General features: G+C 32.9%; 1 protein-coding gene across 1 annotated transcript; it reads left to right on the forward strand.

Moving 5' to 3' along the window:
• Positions 1-15,392: 15,392 nt before the first annotated feature.
• On the forward strand, positions 15,393-18,263 carry LOC107950996 (F-box/kelch-repeat protein At1g16250). Its single transcript, XM_016885861.2, has 4 exons — positions 15,393-15,539; positions 15,649-15,712; positions 16,520-17,095; positions 17,346-18,263. Coding segments are annotated over exons 2-4 (1,152 nt in total). The 5' UTR covers positions 15,393-15,539; positions 15,649-15,710; the 3' UTR covers positions 17,920-18,263.
• Positions 18,264-18,459: the final 196 nt, after the last annotated feature.

Raw genomic sequence — 18,459 nt, forward strand, 5'->3', positions numbered from 1 at the left:
ACCCTTTCCTTTGATTCCCCAACGGGACCCAAGAAGAACTGTTTCAAATACTATGGGCTCGACCTTTAGCAGCGGGCCGTTGCATCGACTGGGCTGCTGTCGAACAAGTCAAGTTGGCTGTCGCGATCAGGGCTCTCTTAACCACCGACCTGTGGGAGTTGTTCTTCGCAATTATCGAGCCAACATACTTAGAACTCACGATGGAACACTGCTCAACGTTCCATCTCCAGACCGTAATGACAAGGTACGATGATCCCGGCACAGTCCGGTTTCGCCTAGGCAGATTAATCCTCCAGCTAAGCGTCCCTGAGTTTGATGCTGCATTAGGCCTATATACGGAAGAGTTTAGGGAGAAGAATGAACTACATGCTCTCAGTCGCCACATACATTTCTCTCCCTCGAAGTGCTGGCACACTTTGGCCCATAGCACAGCCTCATACAATCCTAACCACTCCAAGGCATTAGTTCTCCCACCATCCCTGAGGTACTTACATGTTATTTTAGCTCATACGATTACAGGGAGGCGAGAGAGCACTAGAGTCGTCAACACCCACGACGTCTACTTCTTATGGTGCATGTTGCAAGACACGTCATTGATCTTGCCTATTTCATTGCCCTTGAAATTCAGCACCAGATAGAGCGGCATCGAAAGGGGGTCATCTCCATTGGCCCCTACGTGACTAGGTTGGCCCGACACTTCAGGCTCCTCAACACCGCGGCCCAAGAATCATCCCTCACCCTCATCGGCTAGATGTCTCCACAAGGCATCTCAAGCATGCTTAGCATGAGGATGATCGAAAAGCGCCAAGGAACCTACCCTCCCTAGTATCGTCTCACCCAATTTACCGAGGAGGAGGCCTACGAGGACATTCCTGATGATGTCCCACAGTACAAGGACCCACCGACTCAGCCACCACTACCCTCTCATCTAATTCATGCGGCGGCTTCATATGTTAAATCTTTGAGCGCCTCACCCGATTCTAGCAGTAGTGTTTTCAATGATTTGACAACATTGATGCTACTTTACAGCGAATTGTCAGCACCTCCACATCTCATCTCCAGTCCCACCTCGCGAACCACCCAGCGATGAAGATATTTAAAAATATTTATAATTTTATGTTTTTTTCATTTTTATTGCAACTACTTTTTATTTTTATTTTTAGTTGATTTTAAAATTTTATTTTTAATTTATTAATTTCGGTTATTCCTTTCGAGTAATTACTCTCCCTAATATTATCTAAAAACTTCCTGATTTTATCTCAGTAATATAGAGCTCTTAAGCTCACCATCGCAAAGGAACTAAAAACTCCACCGGGAAAGGTTCTCCACGACTGCCATGTCCACGACCATAGCCACTACTAGATATAATATTCTTTTGGCGCAGGACTTATGGCCTAATGAACCTCTATGACCGCCGGAGTATCCTCCTCCACTCTCAAACCGATCACTCTCCAAAACTCTAGTTCGAGGAAGTCATCATACAGGAAGTTTCACTTCTCTTTCTATCTTATTTTTATTCTCTAACATCTATCTTTGTACATTGAGGGCAATGTACATCTTAAATGTGGAGGGGTATTTATTTCACTATCAGAAAAATCCTTAATCCCTGAATAATCACCTTGTTCTCATGAAAAACTCTCATATCATATTTAGGATAAATTTTAATTGATTTGTAATTTTGATTGATATATCTTGAATTAAAACATAGGGATTTATGCATTGATTATTTAAACTTTAAGACATTAGAGAATCAAGCATGATAAGTTAATTTTTAAGAATTTTAAATTATAGGTTGTTTCCCCAAGTTTAGGTATTACTTTGAATTGGAATTCACGAGTCTAAACATCAAAAAGTCATAATTTTTGTGAGATTTTTGAGCCTTTTGAGCATCTATTCATCCTTTCATGCTCACATTTATTATTACTTTAAGTGCGTCAGTATTGAACTGTTATTCTAGAACTTGCTTGATTATACATGTCGAGACCACACCATTTGATTTCATATATCAAAATGATTAAGGCACTTAGGATTAACCCACTCATGCCATGAAAAGCCTACCTCCACGATTAACCCCTAGTAAACCCCTTTGAGCCTAACAAACCATTCCTTGTATTACCCTTAATATTAACCTTAACCCATTATTGTTGAAATCCCCTAAATTAATCCCTATTTTTGTCGAGATTTGAGTTGAATGGATTGCCTAGCTATGTTTTATCTTGATATTTAGTCTATATCATTTAACTTGTTCTTAAAAAAAATAAAAAGCTCTATTGTACATATCTGTAAGTTCATAGTCTGAGAGAAGCTCTGTTGTACGCAAGTGAAGATTAACTCTTTTTCTAGTTAGGCAATTTTTCAATTCAATCTCGGTTCTAACCCTTTCTTTCAGCTTGTGACCACACCCCCTAACCAAGCCTTATTACAACCTTCTAAAGATCTTTTGATTGATGTATCACCTTAAATTACAGTGGTGGAGATTTGATTTTCATGCAAGCCTATTGTAATGACTTTTCATTATTGACTATTGAGTGCTTCATTTATTGTCCTTAAACACCTCGAGTGATTTGAGTGAATCTTTAGTAAGGAAGTGAAACTCTGTGATATTCGGAATCAAGGATAATTACTTAGATGCGAAGAGGCACCTATATTTTCATGATTAAATACTCAACTTGGAATGTTTGAAACTTTTATATTCTTTTAGTTGAATTCTCAATGTATGATTACCTATGGATTATTTTGAGATATTATGAATAAGAATTATAAGTTGAGGAGAATTTATTTTGATTATGAGTTGAGGATTTTGCTTGAGGACAAGCAAATGCTTAAGTGTGGGGGTATTTGATAAACCGTAATTTATACATATTTTTACCCCATGCTTAATGCATTTTATGGATGATTTTCCATTATAATTGGTGAATTCAATGCTCCTAATACTTACTTTCATGTTTTACACTTAGGAGACCATAGGAGAGCGAAAGGAACGAGAAACGGGCCAAAAACTGAGAAAATAGGCGAAAATATGAAATCAACACGGCCTGGACCTCCTCATACGGGTAGACCACACGGCCGTGTCCATCTGGCAGAATTGAAGCACGACTCACATGGGCATACCACACGCCCATGCCAATCTAACAGGCTTGAACACAGCCTGAAGTAATCGCACACGCGCATGTCTCTGCCGAGCCCAAGTTAAGTCCAATTCAGAAAAGGCCACTTTTGAGGGTTTCTAAGCATTTCAAAGCTTATAAATACGCACTGGAAGAGGAGAAAAGGGGGACGGAGAATAGGGAGTAAGGAATTACTCCAAGGAAGCCAATTGATCCATCTCGGAAGCCGGATTCATCATCAAGACTGAAAATCTCTCCTCAATTTCCTTTTAGGAGTTTTGGATTTTCTTTATGTTTTGTATTCTTTATTCTTCTGAGATGTTTTCCTATTTAGTTATGAACTAAACCCCTAAATACTTAAGAGGAATGAAACCTAAGATAAATCTTGTTATTATTTTTCGAATCGTATGATAAATATTTAACTTGTTCTTAGTTATGTGTTCTTAATTCTTGTTTTAATATCCCAAGATACTAATTCAAGACACGCTCTTATTCAGAGGAGGAATAGACCCTGTCTAATAGTACATTTGTCATAATTAAGCGGAGTCAATTGCGTGCCTAGAAATAGGGTGACAAGATTTTGCCGGATTAGGGTGAAACCTAATAAGGGATCCATAGATCGAGTTAATGCAACCCTAGAGTGTTAATTAGAGAAAAGTCTCGGTTATTCAATCTAGGGACTAGACGTTATTAGTCTTGAATAGGGATAATAACATAACTTAGGGATCTCTACGGAACAAGTTAAATGAATAAATCGTCTAATTCGGAGCCAGAATAACAAGTAAAGTCTAGGTGGATTTTTCCTTAGGTATTGTCTCAAATCAATCGATTTTCCCAAAAGCAATTCCCCAATTATGTTCTCTGTGCGTTCTTAGTTTTAATAATTAGTTTAATAAAAAAACCATTTTTATTCTTAGGCTAAATAATAAAAAGATAGTTATTACTAGTACTTTTGGTTCCCTTGGGTACGATATCTCGGTTTTGCCATTACTATACTATTGGTCAATAGGTGCGCTTGCCTTTTCGTTGTGATAATAGTTAGTCTAGGTTTGATCTTTATTATAAATATTTATTACTTGTTACGAATCACACGATCACTACGGAACTCTAAATTAAGATCTGTTAATTTTTCCCGAAACTAGACTCACATATTTTATTACCATAAAATTTCCAGAATTTTTAGATTAGCCAATAAGTACAGTTTATACTTCAAAGTTACCCCTGTTCTGCTGTTTTTCAGCTTCAACCTTTCTTTACTAAAAATTAATTATCTCCTCATATGGAATTCGAATGATATTACCATTTGTTTATTTTGAAAATAGACTCATTAAAGATTTTAAGCATATAAATTATAACCCATAATTATTTTTATATCATTTTTAATGATTTTCCCAAATCAAAACAGAGGATTTCAAAATCATTCTGACTCTGTCTCACAAAAATTCAAATATCTCATAAAATAAGATTCTTTTGCTTACACCATTTCTTCTATGTAAAACTAGACTCAATAGTATTTAATTTCATATTCTATTCAACCTCTAAGTCAATTTCCATAATTTTGTTGATTTTTCAAAGTTGGACTACTGTTGCTGTCCAAAAACTGTTTTAGTAAAAAATATTGATAACTAAGTTTATAACGCATTCACTTCCTTTCAATTAAACCCTATACATGCCATATAAACCTTAAAATGCATAATAAAATTTACCCAAGTAATCTGGATAGTGTACCCTGATATGTTGATCCGATCCACCGATTTCATGTCAATCTACAAAGAACATTTAACACACAAGAGTAAGCTTATGAAAGCTTAGTAAGCTCATAGGCATAGAAAAATAAATCTTACCGAATATTAGTTTTCCAAAATTCAAATCATATGGACATTTCAAGTAAGTTACTTTCATCCTGTAAGTCATAATCTCATTTAAAAAAAATTTTACTTAATTGAGCTCAATAATAATAATGATAACATTACTTATATTTCTTTTCCACGTGTTACATTTACGACTTACCAATTTGTCCATTCAAGGAACAGCTTACGGGTTTGAATACATCGTGATCTAAAGCCCAAAGTCTAGCTAAAGCACATAAGTGCTAAACGGAAGCCCGAAGGCTAATTGAAGCACACAAGTGTTAAACAGAAGCTAACTGAAGCACACAAGTGCTAAACGGAAGCCCGAAGGCTAACTGGAGCTCATCAGAGCTGAACTGAAACCCTAAAAGGGTCAACTGAAACTCATATGAGTTAACGGAAGCTCATAAAAGCTAAACGGAAAGCAAATATGAGAATTCGAAACAAATGCTAAATCTTGGTTTACTTGGGTAATTTACCGTCAATTCATCTTTTTCACTGAACGATTGTACTCATTTCCTGCGTTCCGTTCCTCAGAAATACTCAGTTTAATTTTGTAATTTTTGTACATAATTTACTTATTTTCAACAATTAACATACATAAATATTAATCGCCATTCATAAAATAATATTGAAATTTAATAATTTAACCGTACGAACTTACCTCAAAAAATTCGCAAAAGTCATACAAGTTCAGGGACGAATCGACTATTTTGTCTTTTTCACAATTCACTTCGGATTCTTGATATATGTCAAAATATGAAAAACCAGCAACTTCCAGACCTTCCATGGCGTTTTTGCTGAGGAAAAATGATGATATCTCTAGATTTTTCAATTTTGTCTTTATTTTATATGTTTAATTTGCAAAATTTCCAATTTTGCCCTTATTTCTATTTGTCTTTTTGCTGATTTTCTTGCCCAAACCGTCCAGCCCATATAATTTGGGTCTAATTGCCTTTTAAACCCCTCCTTATTAGTCACTTAAGCTATTTAATCACATTACCAAATTTTGCACTATTTTCAATTTAATCCTTTTTAATTAATTGACTAACCAAACGTTAAAATTTTCTAAAAAAACTTTAATACTAACTCAATAACACTCCATAAATATTTATAAAAATATTTATGTCTCGGTTTATGAATCTGAGGTCTCGATACCTCGTTTTTAACCTGATTTACCTAATTAATTCTTTTAAATCACAAAATTCACTAATTACAAAAAAATACTTCTATAATCACACTTGACTCATAGGTATTAATTTATTAAATTTTCAACCCACTCGTCGAATTTAGTAATCTTGAATCACTGTTTCCGACACTACTAAAAATTGGGATGTTACATAAACTGCTAATACAATGTGGATAAACCACTATTCAGTGCAAATAAAAGTTGTTGATGCAGTGTGGATGAACCACCTATAATAAAAGAGTGGCTGAACCATCGAAGTTTTTGATATAGAGTTTTCGTAGACAAGTTGCTAGTAGGTTGTGGGTACACAACATATTTGTAGATTAAAACTGCTATTACAATGTGGATAAACCACTAATTGATGCAAACAATATGCAAACAAGCTGCTAACACTTCCTCCTTTCAAACTGTCCTACCCCATGTAATGCAATATGGCATGCTCAAAACAGATTATTACGGTAGCATTTAGTTATGCTTTTAATAGAACAATACGCTAGCAATCAATATGTTTATGACAGTTTAATATAGTAGCAAAAGTCATGCTTCATTAAGTGTTCGATTTAACGGTAACATAAGGCATGTTGTATGTACGATCACAAATACATATACAATAGGTATACATATTGTTCAGATATCATGCATAATTATATAGTAACAATAATTCAATCAAGCAAATCGTGGGTTCTAACATTAATTATATTATTAAGGACTTAATTAAATAAAAGAAAATACTAAAAACTATTTAAGAACCATTCAGGGACTAATATGCACAAACATAAAATTCTGAGCAAAAACTATAAAATCTATAAACATAGGACACATGGCCCTGTGGTCGAACCGTGTAGAAAGCCCTAGATCGTGTGGAGGTGTTGCATGCCCTTGTGGTTAGATCGTGTAGTAGACTAAGGTTGTTTGGAAATTGCAAAATCAAGGTGCAAGGGAGACATAACTGTGTGGCAGGCCATGTGAAGGATCCCAGGCCGTGTGAGAACCGAAAAACCTAGGGTTTTAAGGGGACATGGCCATGTGAGGGGTTGTGTGGTCTACACGGGTGGTCTACACACACGTATAGCCCTATCTCAAAGCATGATTTGTCTCGATTTGCTTGTAAAAGAACACAAACTTTCATTGAGATTCCAAGCGATGTCCCTCACGTTCAAATATGGTCCAATGCACCTGTAGCTTAGGGTTTGTTTTTAAGATTTATCAAGATTCGGTGATATTAACGAAAGATTCGTCAATAATCGTGAAATATCGACTAATTGATTTGAAAGATCAATATCAGATAGAAATTTTACAAAATTTTGGGTCCTAAACTTTATATCTAGATGCACTTACTGAACTTGATGAAATTACGGAGGCTATCAACGATGAATTCAATAATCAGTAGAGAATCGATTTATCGTAGATTGATTTAATATCGAGAGCAAAAATAATTTTAGTAATGGAAAGACCAATTTGATGAAAAGAAAAATGAAAGAAAAGAAAAAAGAATTTAAAGGGAAAAGATAGAGAATTCAAGTTGAAATAGGAAAGAAGTCAAAATCCTAGGATAATTAAGAAAAGAAGAACTAAATACTTAGGGTTTTCAAATGTTAAGGGGCTACATGGTAAATTACCCAATTTTGGCCGAAATGGGGAAGGGTGGCATGATTCAAACTTGGTATGTAAAAGGAGAGTGGATGCTTAACCAATTGGGCTACTGCCTATTCTTGTTATATTTTCACTCTAAATATTATTTATTCAAATGTAATTTTCATCCTAGGTTGTTGAAAATAAAAAGAGAAAAAATAATAAAGATGTGATTTGAATTTAGGACTTTTAAGGGATGTACAAGCTAACTAACTATCAAGCCTAAGGCTTATTTCTTGCATTTACAACTAACCCCCTATATTTTTATGTGTGACAAGAACCTACATGAAACCTCTAGGTAGCACATTATGGAGGAATCTTTGCTAGAGAGAATAAATGTTGCAAACAAGTGGATGGAATGTACTAGGAGAAAGTGGAAGGTAAGACTAGAGTAGTCCCCGTAACCTTGATTGTATCAGTAGGTAATGGTTTGTAAAGTGGAGTAAAAGTAAGCGTAACTAAGAATAACGTTGAACAAAGGAATAAGTTGAGAGAGCTTTAAAAATGGTTTGCAAGACTTGAAATGCCAAAAGTGCCTAAAAGTCCCTTCACAAGTTGTGATAGGGTCCTATTTATATATTTCAAAAATAGAAGTTACAAAGCCAAGTATTTAGTAGGAGTAATAATTTTAATTGTTTCCAGTTACAAATATATTAAAGTTTTATTAATAAAAGTTTAAGGCATTGGTGATGGTGATAGTCGAGAACAATATAGTTCACTATGTTTCTAAAAGAAGAAAGGAGAAGCACTCAATGTTATAGGAAACTTTAAGAGAAATTCTTGTAGCCATCTCCTTATTTGATCCACTAAGCTAAGTTCTTCAGAACATTCCAATAGTGAAGATAACCCAAAAACTCTATCATAACCGAGGCTTATTTTCACTTCTTTTACGTTGGTGAAGTGGTAGTGAAACATCTTCTATGGAACACTTTTTGAAACACAAGCTATTCTTAAAAAATAATTGTTCTTGAACAAGTATTTTTCCTGAATAAAGGTTATTCTGACCTATTCCAAATATTAGTTATTCTCAACATAGTTGTTCTCAACATATTTTCCCTAACAAAAATTATTTTCTGGTGCTGTTTTTTTTTAAAAAGAACTTGTTCTAAATAATAACTATTCTTGAAAAGCAATTATTCTAAACATAATATGTTTTAAATGATAGTTGCTCTGAATATAATTCTTCTTGAAATGAAAATATTTGAAACAGGAGTTGTTTCTAGACAGAAGTTGCTTTCAATAGGAGTCGTTCTCAAAAGAAAACTAGACTGGATGGCAATTCTTCTAAAATAAAGCTCTATTATGAGCATAGATGTTCCAAACATAGCCATTCTCAAACAATGATTGTTTTGAACAAAAAATATTCTCATTAGTTGTTCTTTTGGAAGAGATATTAAATGAAGCAACACTAATTATTGTCTTGAGTTAACTTTGTTATTATCTATAGAAGCGCAATTTCTTGAAATATAATCTTATTTATATCTAAAAAGAGATGTTAAAGAAATCACAATTCTTACCTTGATATAATGAAATAAAAATTAAAAGTTTCATTACATCGTCAAAGACTTGATTGTGTTGATAACGTGTTGTAAATAAAAGAAAATAATAAAGAAAGATCATATAAAAGATATTCTTGGTAATTCTAGTTCTTTAGGAATTAGTTGCTATTAGTCTTTTCTTAATCCTTTTCTTGATTGAAACATGTCTTTTATAGGACTTTGGGTTTTAAATATATAGAGAATGGTACATTACACAATTTGTGTACCATAATACATACATGAATTACATAAAGGCATAATGACATTTTTAGCTCTTAAACTACATCCAAATTCTTTCAATTGAGTCCCTTTTCTTCTTCTTCTTCTTCTTTTTTTTTTTGCCTCATTTAGCCCTCATACCTTTAGTTTTTGTTAAATAAATCAGAATTGGATGAAAACTTTAACGTCATTGTTAACTTATTGGTGTGGCATTCAAGCGATGCTATGGCATCTTGCATGATAGTCCACATGTGTTTGTTACTAACATGGTACTATTTTTGTTTCATATGTCACGTCATCAAATAAATAATTTTTTTTAAAATCCCTAAAAATCTAAAAATTTCAATATATATAATTAAATTTTTTTTAAAAATAATATTGAAAAATGAACTAAAAAATTCTAATGTCATTAAAATTTATTAAAAGAATTCTTTGTTTTCCTTTTATTGTATTTTATCATAAATGAACTAAAAATGATGAGTCTTAGGATCTAATTTTTTTAAAATTATAACATTTATTTTTTTCAATTTTATATTTATTTTTAAAATTTCCAAAATTTTGTTATTTTTATTAATTTTACCTCAAGACGGCTCTGACTTTTAAAATTATGTTGGCTGGTTCCACTGCATCTTTTTCTAGGTGGTTTCCTCATTTGACTTTAATTGCCATTTTTAAATTATAGTTGATGTGATAGTATTTAATTTAAATTTTTAATTAAATAAATAATGTTTTGTTATTAAAAATAACTTACTGATATTTATTCTTAAAATTCTTTTAATAAGATAATCTTGTCTGATTTGCTACAAATTGTAACTAGATACCACAATCATTAAATGTAAAATATATATTATACGTATTAAATTATAAATCATCTACTATATGAGTTAAAAAATTAAATAATATATTACATATATGATTAATTTGTAACAACCTATTTTTAGTAAAATCGGAATAGTGATTTCGGAATTACAAATCCGAACTGAAAATATTTATTTTATTTTTATTTTAATGTCTATAGCATGATAGTAGAATCACATGAAAATTTCGTTAAGAAATTTTATCGTTTGCATGCTTAATTTGATAAAAGAGACTAAATCGCGTAAAGTATTAAAGTTAAGTTCTAATAGCTAAAGGTGTCTAATAGCTATAGAACTAAAAAGTAGAGGTCCTTATATGGTTATTAGTCCATTAATGAGTTAGTGGAAGATAATGGCTTGGTATTTTGTGTAATTATTAAATGTTTTAAAGATTATAAAGGTAAATTAGTAAATAAAAATAAAATAAAATAAAACAAAAGGCTGTATCATCTTCAACCTTGGGCATTACCACCGAAAATTGAAGAAAAAGAAAGAATATTAGGGCTTTGAAGCATTCGGTCATATCTCCCTATTTCATGTAAGCATTTTTCATCCGTTTTTAATGATTTATATATTTCTGGAGTCATTGTAGCTTAATCTAACTAGCCTAGGGATTAATTTGTGAAACTGTTAAAGTATTAGGATTTTACCATTGATGAATAGGTATGTGTTTTGATGTTTGATGGCAGAAAATAAATGGTTGTTGTTAGATAAATAAGTTTTGTAAAGTGATTTTGGTTGAAAATGTTAAGTAGGGATTTAATTGATAAAGTGTGAAAATTATGTGGTAAATGTGTGAAATGATGAAATATATGAGCTACTGAGGGCTTTAATGAAATTCGACTAGCATGGGTATGTACCAAATTGCATGAATTTGCATTGTTACGAGCTAAAGACTAAATTGTAAATAAGTCAAAAGTCTAGGGGAAAAATAGTAATTTTACCAAATTGTGAATTCGGATTGAATTGAATAAAATATGAATTAAAATAATTAAATTTGATTATATAGATCAAGAAAAACAACGTACGAAATTAGATCGAGGAAAAGATAAAGTTTTAGACTGAACGATCGTTTTTCCTTCATACGAGTTCGAGGTAAGTTTGTATGTTAATAAACATTAAAGTAATTTGTGTTTTAAATACTTTATTATTGCATTCTTAATGAATACGACTTCACGAAAATACTCGACGAAAATTTGGCGACGTATGAAATCTTAGTTGAACCTTAAGAATAGATAGGATACGAATGACATGTCATTAGGGGTTACCTTATTTTGGGTGCTAGTCCCCTACGTTCTACCGGTGGTTGAGTTTTCCAGCATGTGTTGCGGTTACTCATCAACTTATATGAGCAGCACTGTGTAGCTACGTATTAACCGTCAACTTGTGTGAGCAGACCCAGTAATAGCTCGAGAGTGAGCATCATAAGATAGAGATGGTTTCGACCATGTATTGACATTTAGTGTGTAAGATACCCGAGTATCCGATATTATTCCAAATGGTTCAACAGGCATAGTGATGTTACGAGAGTTTGTGAATTCAAAATGAATCAGTATAGGTATGTATGTGAATCATAAGAAAATTGAATATATTAGATTTGTGAATTCATGTCTAACTTTGTGAATGAATATGTGTTAGGCTTGTGAATCAAATTGAGTTGTATTATGCTATGTTTAATTACTTAAATTGTGATTAAATGGTAAGATGAGTTTTATGCTATACGAACTTACTAAGCTTAATTACTTACTTTGTTTACTTTTCCATATTTTATAGTGATTTGGAAGCTTACTTGTTTTGGAAGTTGTCGGAGATTGCATCGCACTATCGAACTCTTGTTTTGGTACTTTTGGACTTTATGTATTTTTGTTATATGGCATGTATAGGTCATTTGGCTATTAGAAGCCTATATGTTTTGTTATGTAATTAGTCATTTAATGTGGCTTGATTTGGTATATGTTGGTATGTATATATATGTGTGGCTAGTCTCATCTTGTATGATTTATGATTGCCATGGTAATCCTTTGACTGTGTATTGGTAGATTGGTACTTAATAGGTGAACTTGATAAATGGTACGCATGTTATACTTAGGCAAGATAATGCATATATGTAATTGACCATTTAGGTAGTTTTTGGAGGTGATTTTGGCATGTTTTTAAAATGATCATTTGAGATGCCTAAGAGCTTAGGATTGTTGGTAATGAAATTACATAATATAGACTTTGTTGTGATTGGTTTGAATGCCTATTCATGATATGGTCATATGCTATTTGGTATGTGTAGGTTGGTACCACATTGGGTGAGAAATAATGCTTGGAAAATAGCTTATTTTTATCCACACGGACAGAGACACGGGTGTGTGTCTCAGCCATGTGTGACACATGGTCAGGTGACATGGCCGTGTGTCCCCTGATACTTATTTATAAACCAAGTCAGTAACTTCACACAGTCTAGCACACGGACGTGTGGCTTGGCCGTATGGCACAAGTCTGTATACCCTCCAGTTTTCACACGGCTTAGCACATGGCCTGGCACACGGTCGTGTGAGGCCATTTTGAAGGGTACACAGCTTGGCACACGAGCGTCTAGTCTGGCCATGTGGCCCAAGTCAGTGAGTTACACAGGGTCAGACATGTGATCCCATAACGAATGTCCACACGGCATGTGACACGGGCGTGTCTCTTGGCTGTGTGAGAGACATGGCCTGGCCACACGAGCATGTGTCTCTTGCCGCGTGAGAGAAACGGCCTGGTCACACGGGCATGTGTCCCTTACACTTTGAAAATTTTCCATGTTTTTCTAAAAATCTATTAAGTACTCAGTTTAGTCCCGAACCACTTCTAATGTTTGTTTTTGGCCTTGAGAATTCGTGTTAAGAACTATATGACTGAATTTGAATGACTTGTGTTTGATTATGAGAAATGAATATGAAATGTATGATTGTTTAAGTGATAAGTCTAGTAATACTCTGTAACCTTATTCTGGCGATGGATACGGGTTAGGGGTGTTACATAATTTTTAATAATTTTCCATAATTATTCTTTAAATAAATTGGAACTTTTTAGTAATTAACTAAAATTTAATGTTTTAATAATTTTTAAATATAAAAATATATGTAAAATTTTAGTAATTTTCATAATTTTTTTATTAATTATTTAAAGAGTCAGTGAATCACATCTAAAATAAATTTAGATATTGTCTACATGCATTTGAAGCTGGATGATAACTTATCCACATTCATTCCTGATGTGATGTTATAATAAATTTTAAATACTTTTACTAATTTTTAGTACTTTTAATAATTTCTTATAACTGTTAATAATTTTTCATACTTTTTCTTAAGTTTAGTACTTCTAATAATTTCTTATAACTATTAATATTTTTCCATACTTTTTCTTAAGTTTTTAGTAGTTATTTAAACAACAAGTTTAAGATAAACTTGGATAACAAATTGTGCAAATTCATTTTAAATATGTTGCTTTAAATATTTTAAAATATATATTTAATTTTTAAAAAATTTATTTATGTGACAATATGCAATTCACATGACTTGTCACTATTTATTTGATTCATTAATCACATCAATAAAAATGCCACAATAAAAAATATCAAAATTAACCAATGACCTTGTTGATTATTTTTTTCAGTTACAAGGATTCAATTTGATACAAAATTTTCATAAAAATTTAATTAATTTTTTTTTGTTGAGAGCCTCTTTTACTATTAAGCCTTACTTTTATTTTAAAAAAGTTTAGGGCTTCTTTAACATTTTAATCATAAATAAAATGTCAATTTTTTAGTAAAGAATAATGATAAAGGTTTTTCAAAATTGATATGAAGATAAGATTTAAACATAAATTTTTTGGTCAGAATAAAATTGGGTAAAGCATAAGAATAATCATCTAATTATTTATTTTTTCTATTTTGATCACTTAACTATTAATTTTTTCTTTTTAGTCACTTAACTTTTTGAAATTAAATATGTTAGTCACTTTTGTTGTTAACTTAATAAAGGAAGTCTAACATGGGCTTTTTTTATTGGCCTAATAATAAATTTAGCTCTCCAATGTTTTCAAAATTTTTCATTTTAGTTTAAATTCTAAAAAATTATAAAATATATTTAAAAATCTTAAAAATTTTTGTACATTTACTTTTTTAAAAATTTTAAAATTTATATTTACTTTTTCTTATCAACCATGCTTATTTTCTACTCAACCAAACATACAAAAAATCTATAAATTAAAGCTATTTTTTATTCAATCTCTTTTGATTTAGTCCTTTTTTTTTCTTTTACTACCTTGTTCATTTCAAATTCCTAATTAAAACAAAAAAGAAGCTCAAAATTAATAAATTTATAAACTTATAAAATTGGTTAAGTTGATGACACTGACTCCGACGACCTTATTATTTACTATAGATATAGTACTAGTTTTAGGCTCTTTAGTCTTGTGTCTTTATCTTTCCTAGCTCAAGTATTGGAAAGAGACCGTAAGTCAAGGTCATGTCATTTGATATTTCTAACTTTGTTAATTGAAAGAAAAAAATAAAATAAAAAAATACAAAAGTGAAAGATATGGTTTAAAGTCATTTTGAGTAAAAAAAAATCTTAAAAATATTTTTGTGTTTACTTTTTAAATTTTTTTTATAATTTTTATAATTAGGGCTAAAATAAAAAATCTTATAAACATTAAAGGTTACGTTTGTTGAATTTTTAAAAATTTAGAGTTAAATTGATAAAATATATAAACATTAGACGGTTAAATTTATTATTAGACCAATAAAACAAAATTCATGACTAAAATATATAATTATGAAATATTATAATAATAATTAAGTGGGTAAAATAAAACGAAATTTATTGTCTCTACCCAATAAAATATTAAAGGATGGAGGACAAGTTTTGGAAATATTTCCCTAGGAGGTGGAGGCCCAAGCAAGCATATTATAGTAGTGGACCCTAAGACAAAGATCCAAAATTTTAATGTAAAGACATAAAAGGCAGTGCCACGTCCAAGTTTCCATTTATTTCCTTCTCCTTCTAATTTCTCTTTCATTTTGCTTTCTTCCCCTTTTAAAAATACACTACTTTTTATCATCCAAAGTCATTTCTTTCTCCGTCTCTTCAAATTCAGCAGTTTTGATCCAAAAGGTAAAAAAATTCAAATACAATCCCAAAATTCTTCATTACCCATTACTCAGAAAAACCTACTTTCCTTTGTTGTTCATTAATCAAATTATTATTAATTTTTGTTTTGCAGGTGGTTAATTCCAAGTTCACCTTTCTAGTCTTTAAGGTTTATGTCGATCGGCTTTCTGAAGCATGTAAGTCATATTGCTTCTATTACAAATATGAGCTTGGGTTTTTTGTTTTTTGTTTTTAATTTTCAATTGAAGTTTGTTCGTTTGTTACTTACCTTCATTATTTATTTATTTTGTTAATTTTCGAATTATGCTATAGAAATAATTGCTCAGGGAACTTGTTAAGGAAGGTATATTTTCAATGGAGATAATAAAAATAGCAAAAACCGAAGAGGAAAAGCCTTAAGTAATTAAAAATGTATGAATGGTTGTGTAAGTGTCACGTGACTGTCCTGGCTCAAGATGCTTTATGTAACTCATTAAGTGTATTGGAATCTTTGTAGAAGCTTCATGCCCAGGTGCGCTGCTGCTGGCTTCTATTGGGACGTAGGCACATTTTTCTTTTGTTGTTGATGAAGCTCATTGTTTGTATCATTTTCTATTGTGTTTCGTGTGTGCTGTATATTATTTATATATGTCTTTAGGCATATGCGTGAACCGTCTAACCCTTATTGCCGGAAACTTTAAACTCCGCTGTTGGTGAGTTTTGGTTGTAAGCAAATGTCAAGACTATAGGGAGCTTGCAAATTGTAAAAGGATTGATTAGGGACTTTGAATGTGCGTCCTCTGATATTTATATAGTTTATCACAACTTTGACAGTTTAATGACCTGCAAATTTTAAGGCATCAACCCTTACCAATTTCCCCAAAAAGGCGAGAAAACTGATGGTCTTCATTTTTGTGCACTGTTAATTTCTTATCTTTTTTCATATTTGCTAAAGTGGTTTTCGAAGTTTTGTTAAGCTTGTTAACTGTTGCATTTCACTTTAGGGAATCTGCTCAGGAAGCTCTTCTTCCTGGATTGCCGGATGATTTGGCTTTGAGATGTCTAGCCAGGTTGTCACATGGTTACCATGGGGCGCTTGAATCTGTCTCAAACAGGTGGAAAGATTTGGTTCGCAGCCCCGAGTATGCAAATTATAAAGCTAACCAAGGATGGTGTGGGGATTGGTTATTTGTTGTGACCGAACGTTCCAATAATCAGTGGATTGCCTATGATCGTGAAGCCGATAGATGGCATCCTTTGCCAAAGATTCCAACTGACCATGATGGCTTACAGCATTTTGGATTTTCATGTGTGTGTGTCCACAATAGGCTCCTTGTGATCGGTGGCTCCCATGCTCCACGTGATACTGCTTATCCGCGTCAAACCCCTGTGATAACAAATGCTGTTATACAGTTTGATCCTTATAAGAAACAGTGGACCAGATTATCGAGTATGCAAACACCAAGATCTCACTTTGCATGCTGTGTTATGTCAGGGAAAGTTTATGTCGCTGGTGGGCGCAACTTATCTTATCCCCGAGGGCTTTCTCTTGCTGAAGTTTATGATCCGCTAAGTGATCGGTAAGCTCCATTTTTTCAAGGATGATATGTTATTGTTTAATATTAGAAGGTTGATAAAACATCTAAGTGTAACTGTAATTCTCTACTACTTGCATCTGGTACATCATTGATGACATCCGGTGGATTTTTTAATTGTTTGAAAATGTGTCCGAATCATATTTCTTACCTTTTTAATCTATAACCTATGTATGCTTTTCTTTTATTTGCAAAATTCCTTTGGCTTGGTTTATGACTTAAATGGTAGTTGCAGGTGGGACGATATGCCAGAAATGCCGAACCCACAAATGGACTGCCTAGGTATATCATATAAAGGCAAATTTCATGTTTTGAGTGACCAGGTAGGCTTGGCAGAGCAGAACCCATCCGAAATTTTCGATCCATCAAATAAAACATGGTGCACAGTCAATGACATATGGCCTTTTTCGAGGGCAATGCAATTTGCAGTTCAAGTGATGGGGGATGATCAAGTTTATACCGTGGTGGATTGGGGGGAGAGCTTAGTTAAAACTAGAGATTCTTTAAGAGGAGAGTGGTACAATGTTGGTGCTGTTCCTCCGGTTCATCTTCCTGATCACTCTCGAGAACTTGAGGCCTTTGGTTACGGTTTTGCTGCACTAAGACATGAATTATATGTTCTTGGAGGAAAGGTTCTCAAGTGGGAAGATTCAGGGGCTGGGAGGTTTGATGTGGTGAGGTTAGCTGGGGTGAGAGTTTGTGATCCGTTACGGAGGCCATTAAACTGGAGGGAAATCCGGCCAATGTGTAGTCCAGCTGGTGGTTCGATCCTAGGCTGTGCCTCCATGGAGGAAAAATACACTCCTTGATTCAGAAAGAAGAAAAAATTATTTTCTCATGTACTCTCCAGAACCAAGCACCCTTAACCATAGTGCAGCAATACTGAAATGCAAATTCACATGCAGCGGCAGCTCATATCTCTCGATGGCAAACCTGGAGTCACATGAGTCCCAGAGCGAATTAGAACCCTCGGGTTTATCTCGAGTAACCAATTACCATCACAGTACATAGCACGGCAGAAGTTTGTCTAGATCTGTTCATGTTATTAGTTGGATATGTTATTTCAAGAGAAATCATGGAAGTTGACTATAATTTACCTCTTTGTACCCTTTGTTCTTCATATATGTAATAATCATATCTGTAATTCTCAAAATTTTCAAATTTGCTGTTGAACAGTGCTTGCAGAACTTGTAAGTAATCCTGTTATTCATAGCCCCCAAATCTTATAATGCAGGTAATGCTTGTTCTAATCCGGACTCAGGATGAGTATTGGATATGGCTTGCAGAACCTGTAATCCTGTTTTTTCATAGCCCCCAAAGCTTGTGTTATGGTTGCCATGAACAACTTG

The sequence above is a fragment of the Gossypium hirsutum genome, chromosome A13 (assembly GCF_007990345.1).
Source record: "Gossypium hirsutum isolate 1008001.06 chromosome A13, Gossypium_hirsutum_v2.1, whole genome shotgun sequence".
NCBI classification, from domain to species: Eukaryota; Viridiplantae; Streptophyta; class Magnoliopsida; order Malvales; family Malvaceae; genus Gossypium; species Gossypium hirsutum.

Coding starts and splice junctions, on each gene's coding strand:
- LOC107950996 (XM_016885861.2), top strand. Junction 17,096..17,345: donor TATGATCCGCTAAGTGATCG/GTAAGCTCCATT, acceptor TGGTAGTTGCAG/GTGGGACGATATGCCAGAAA.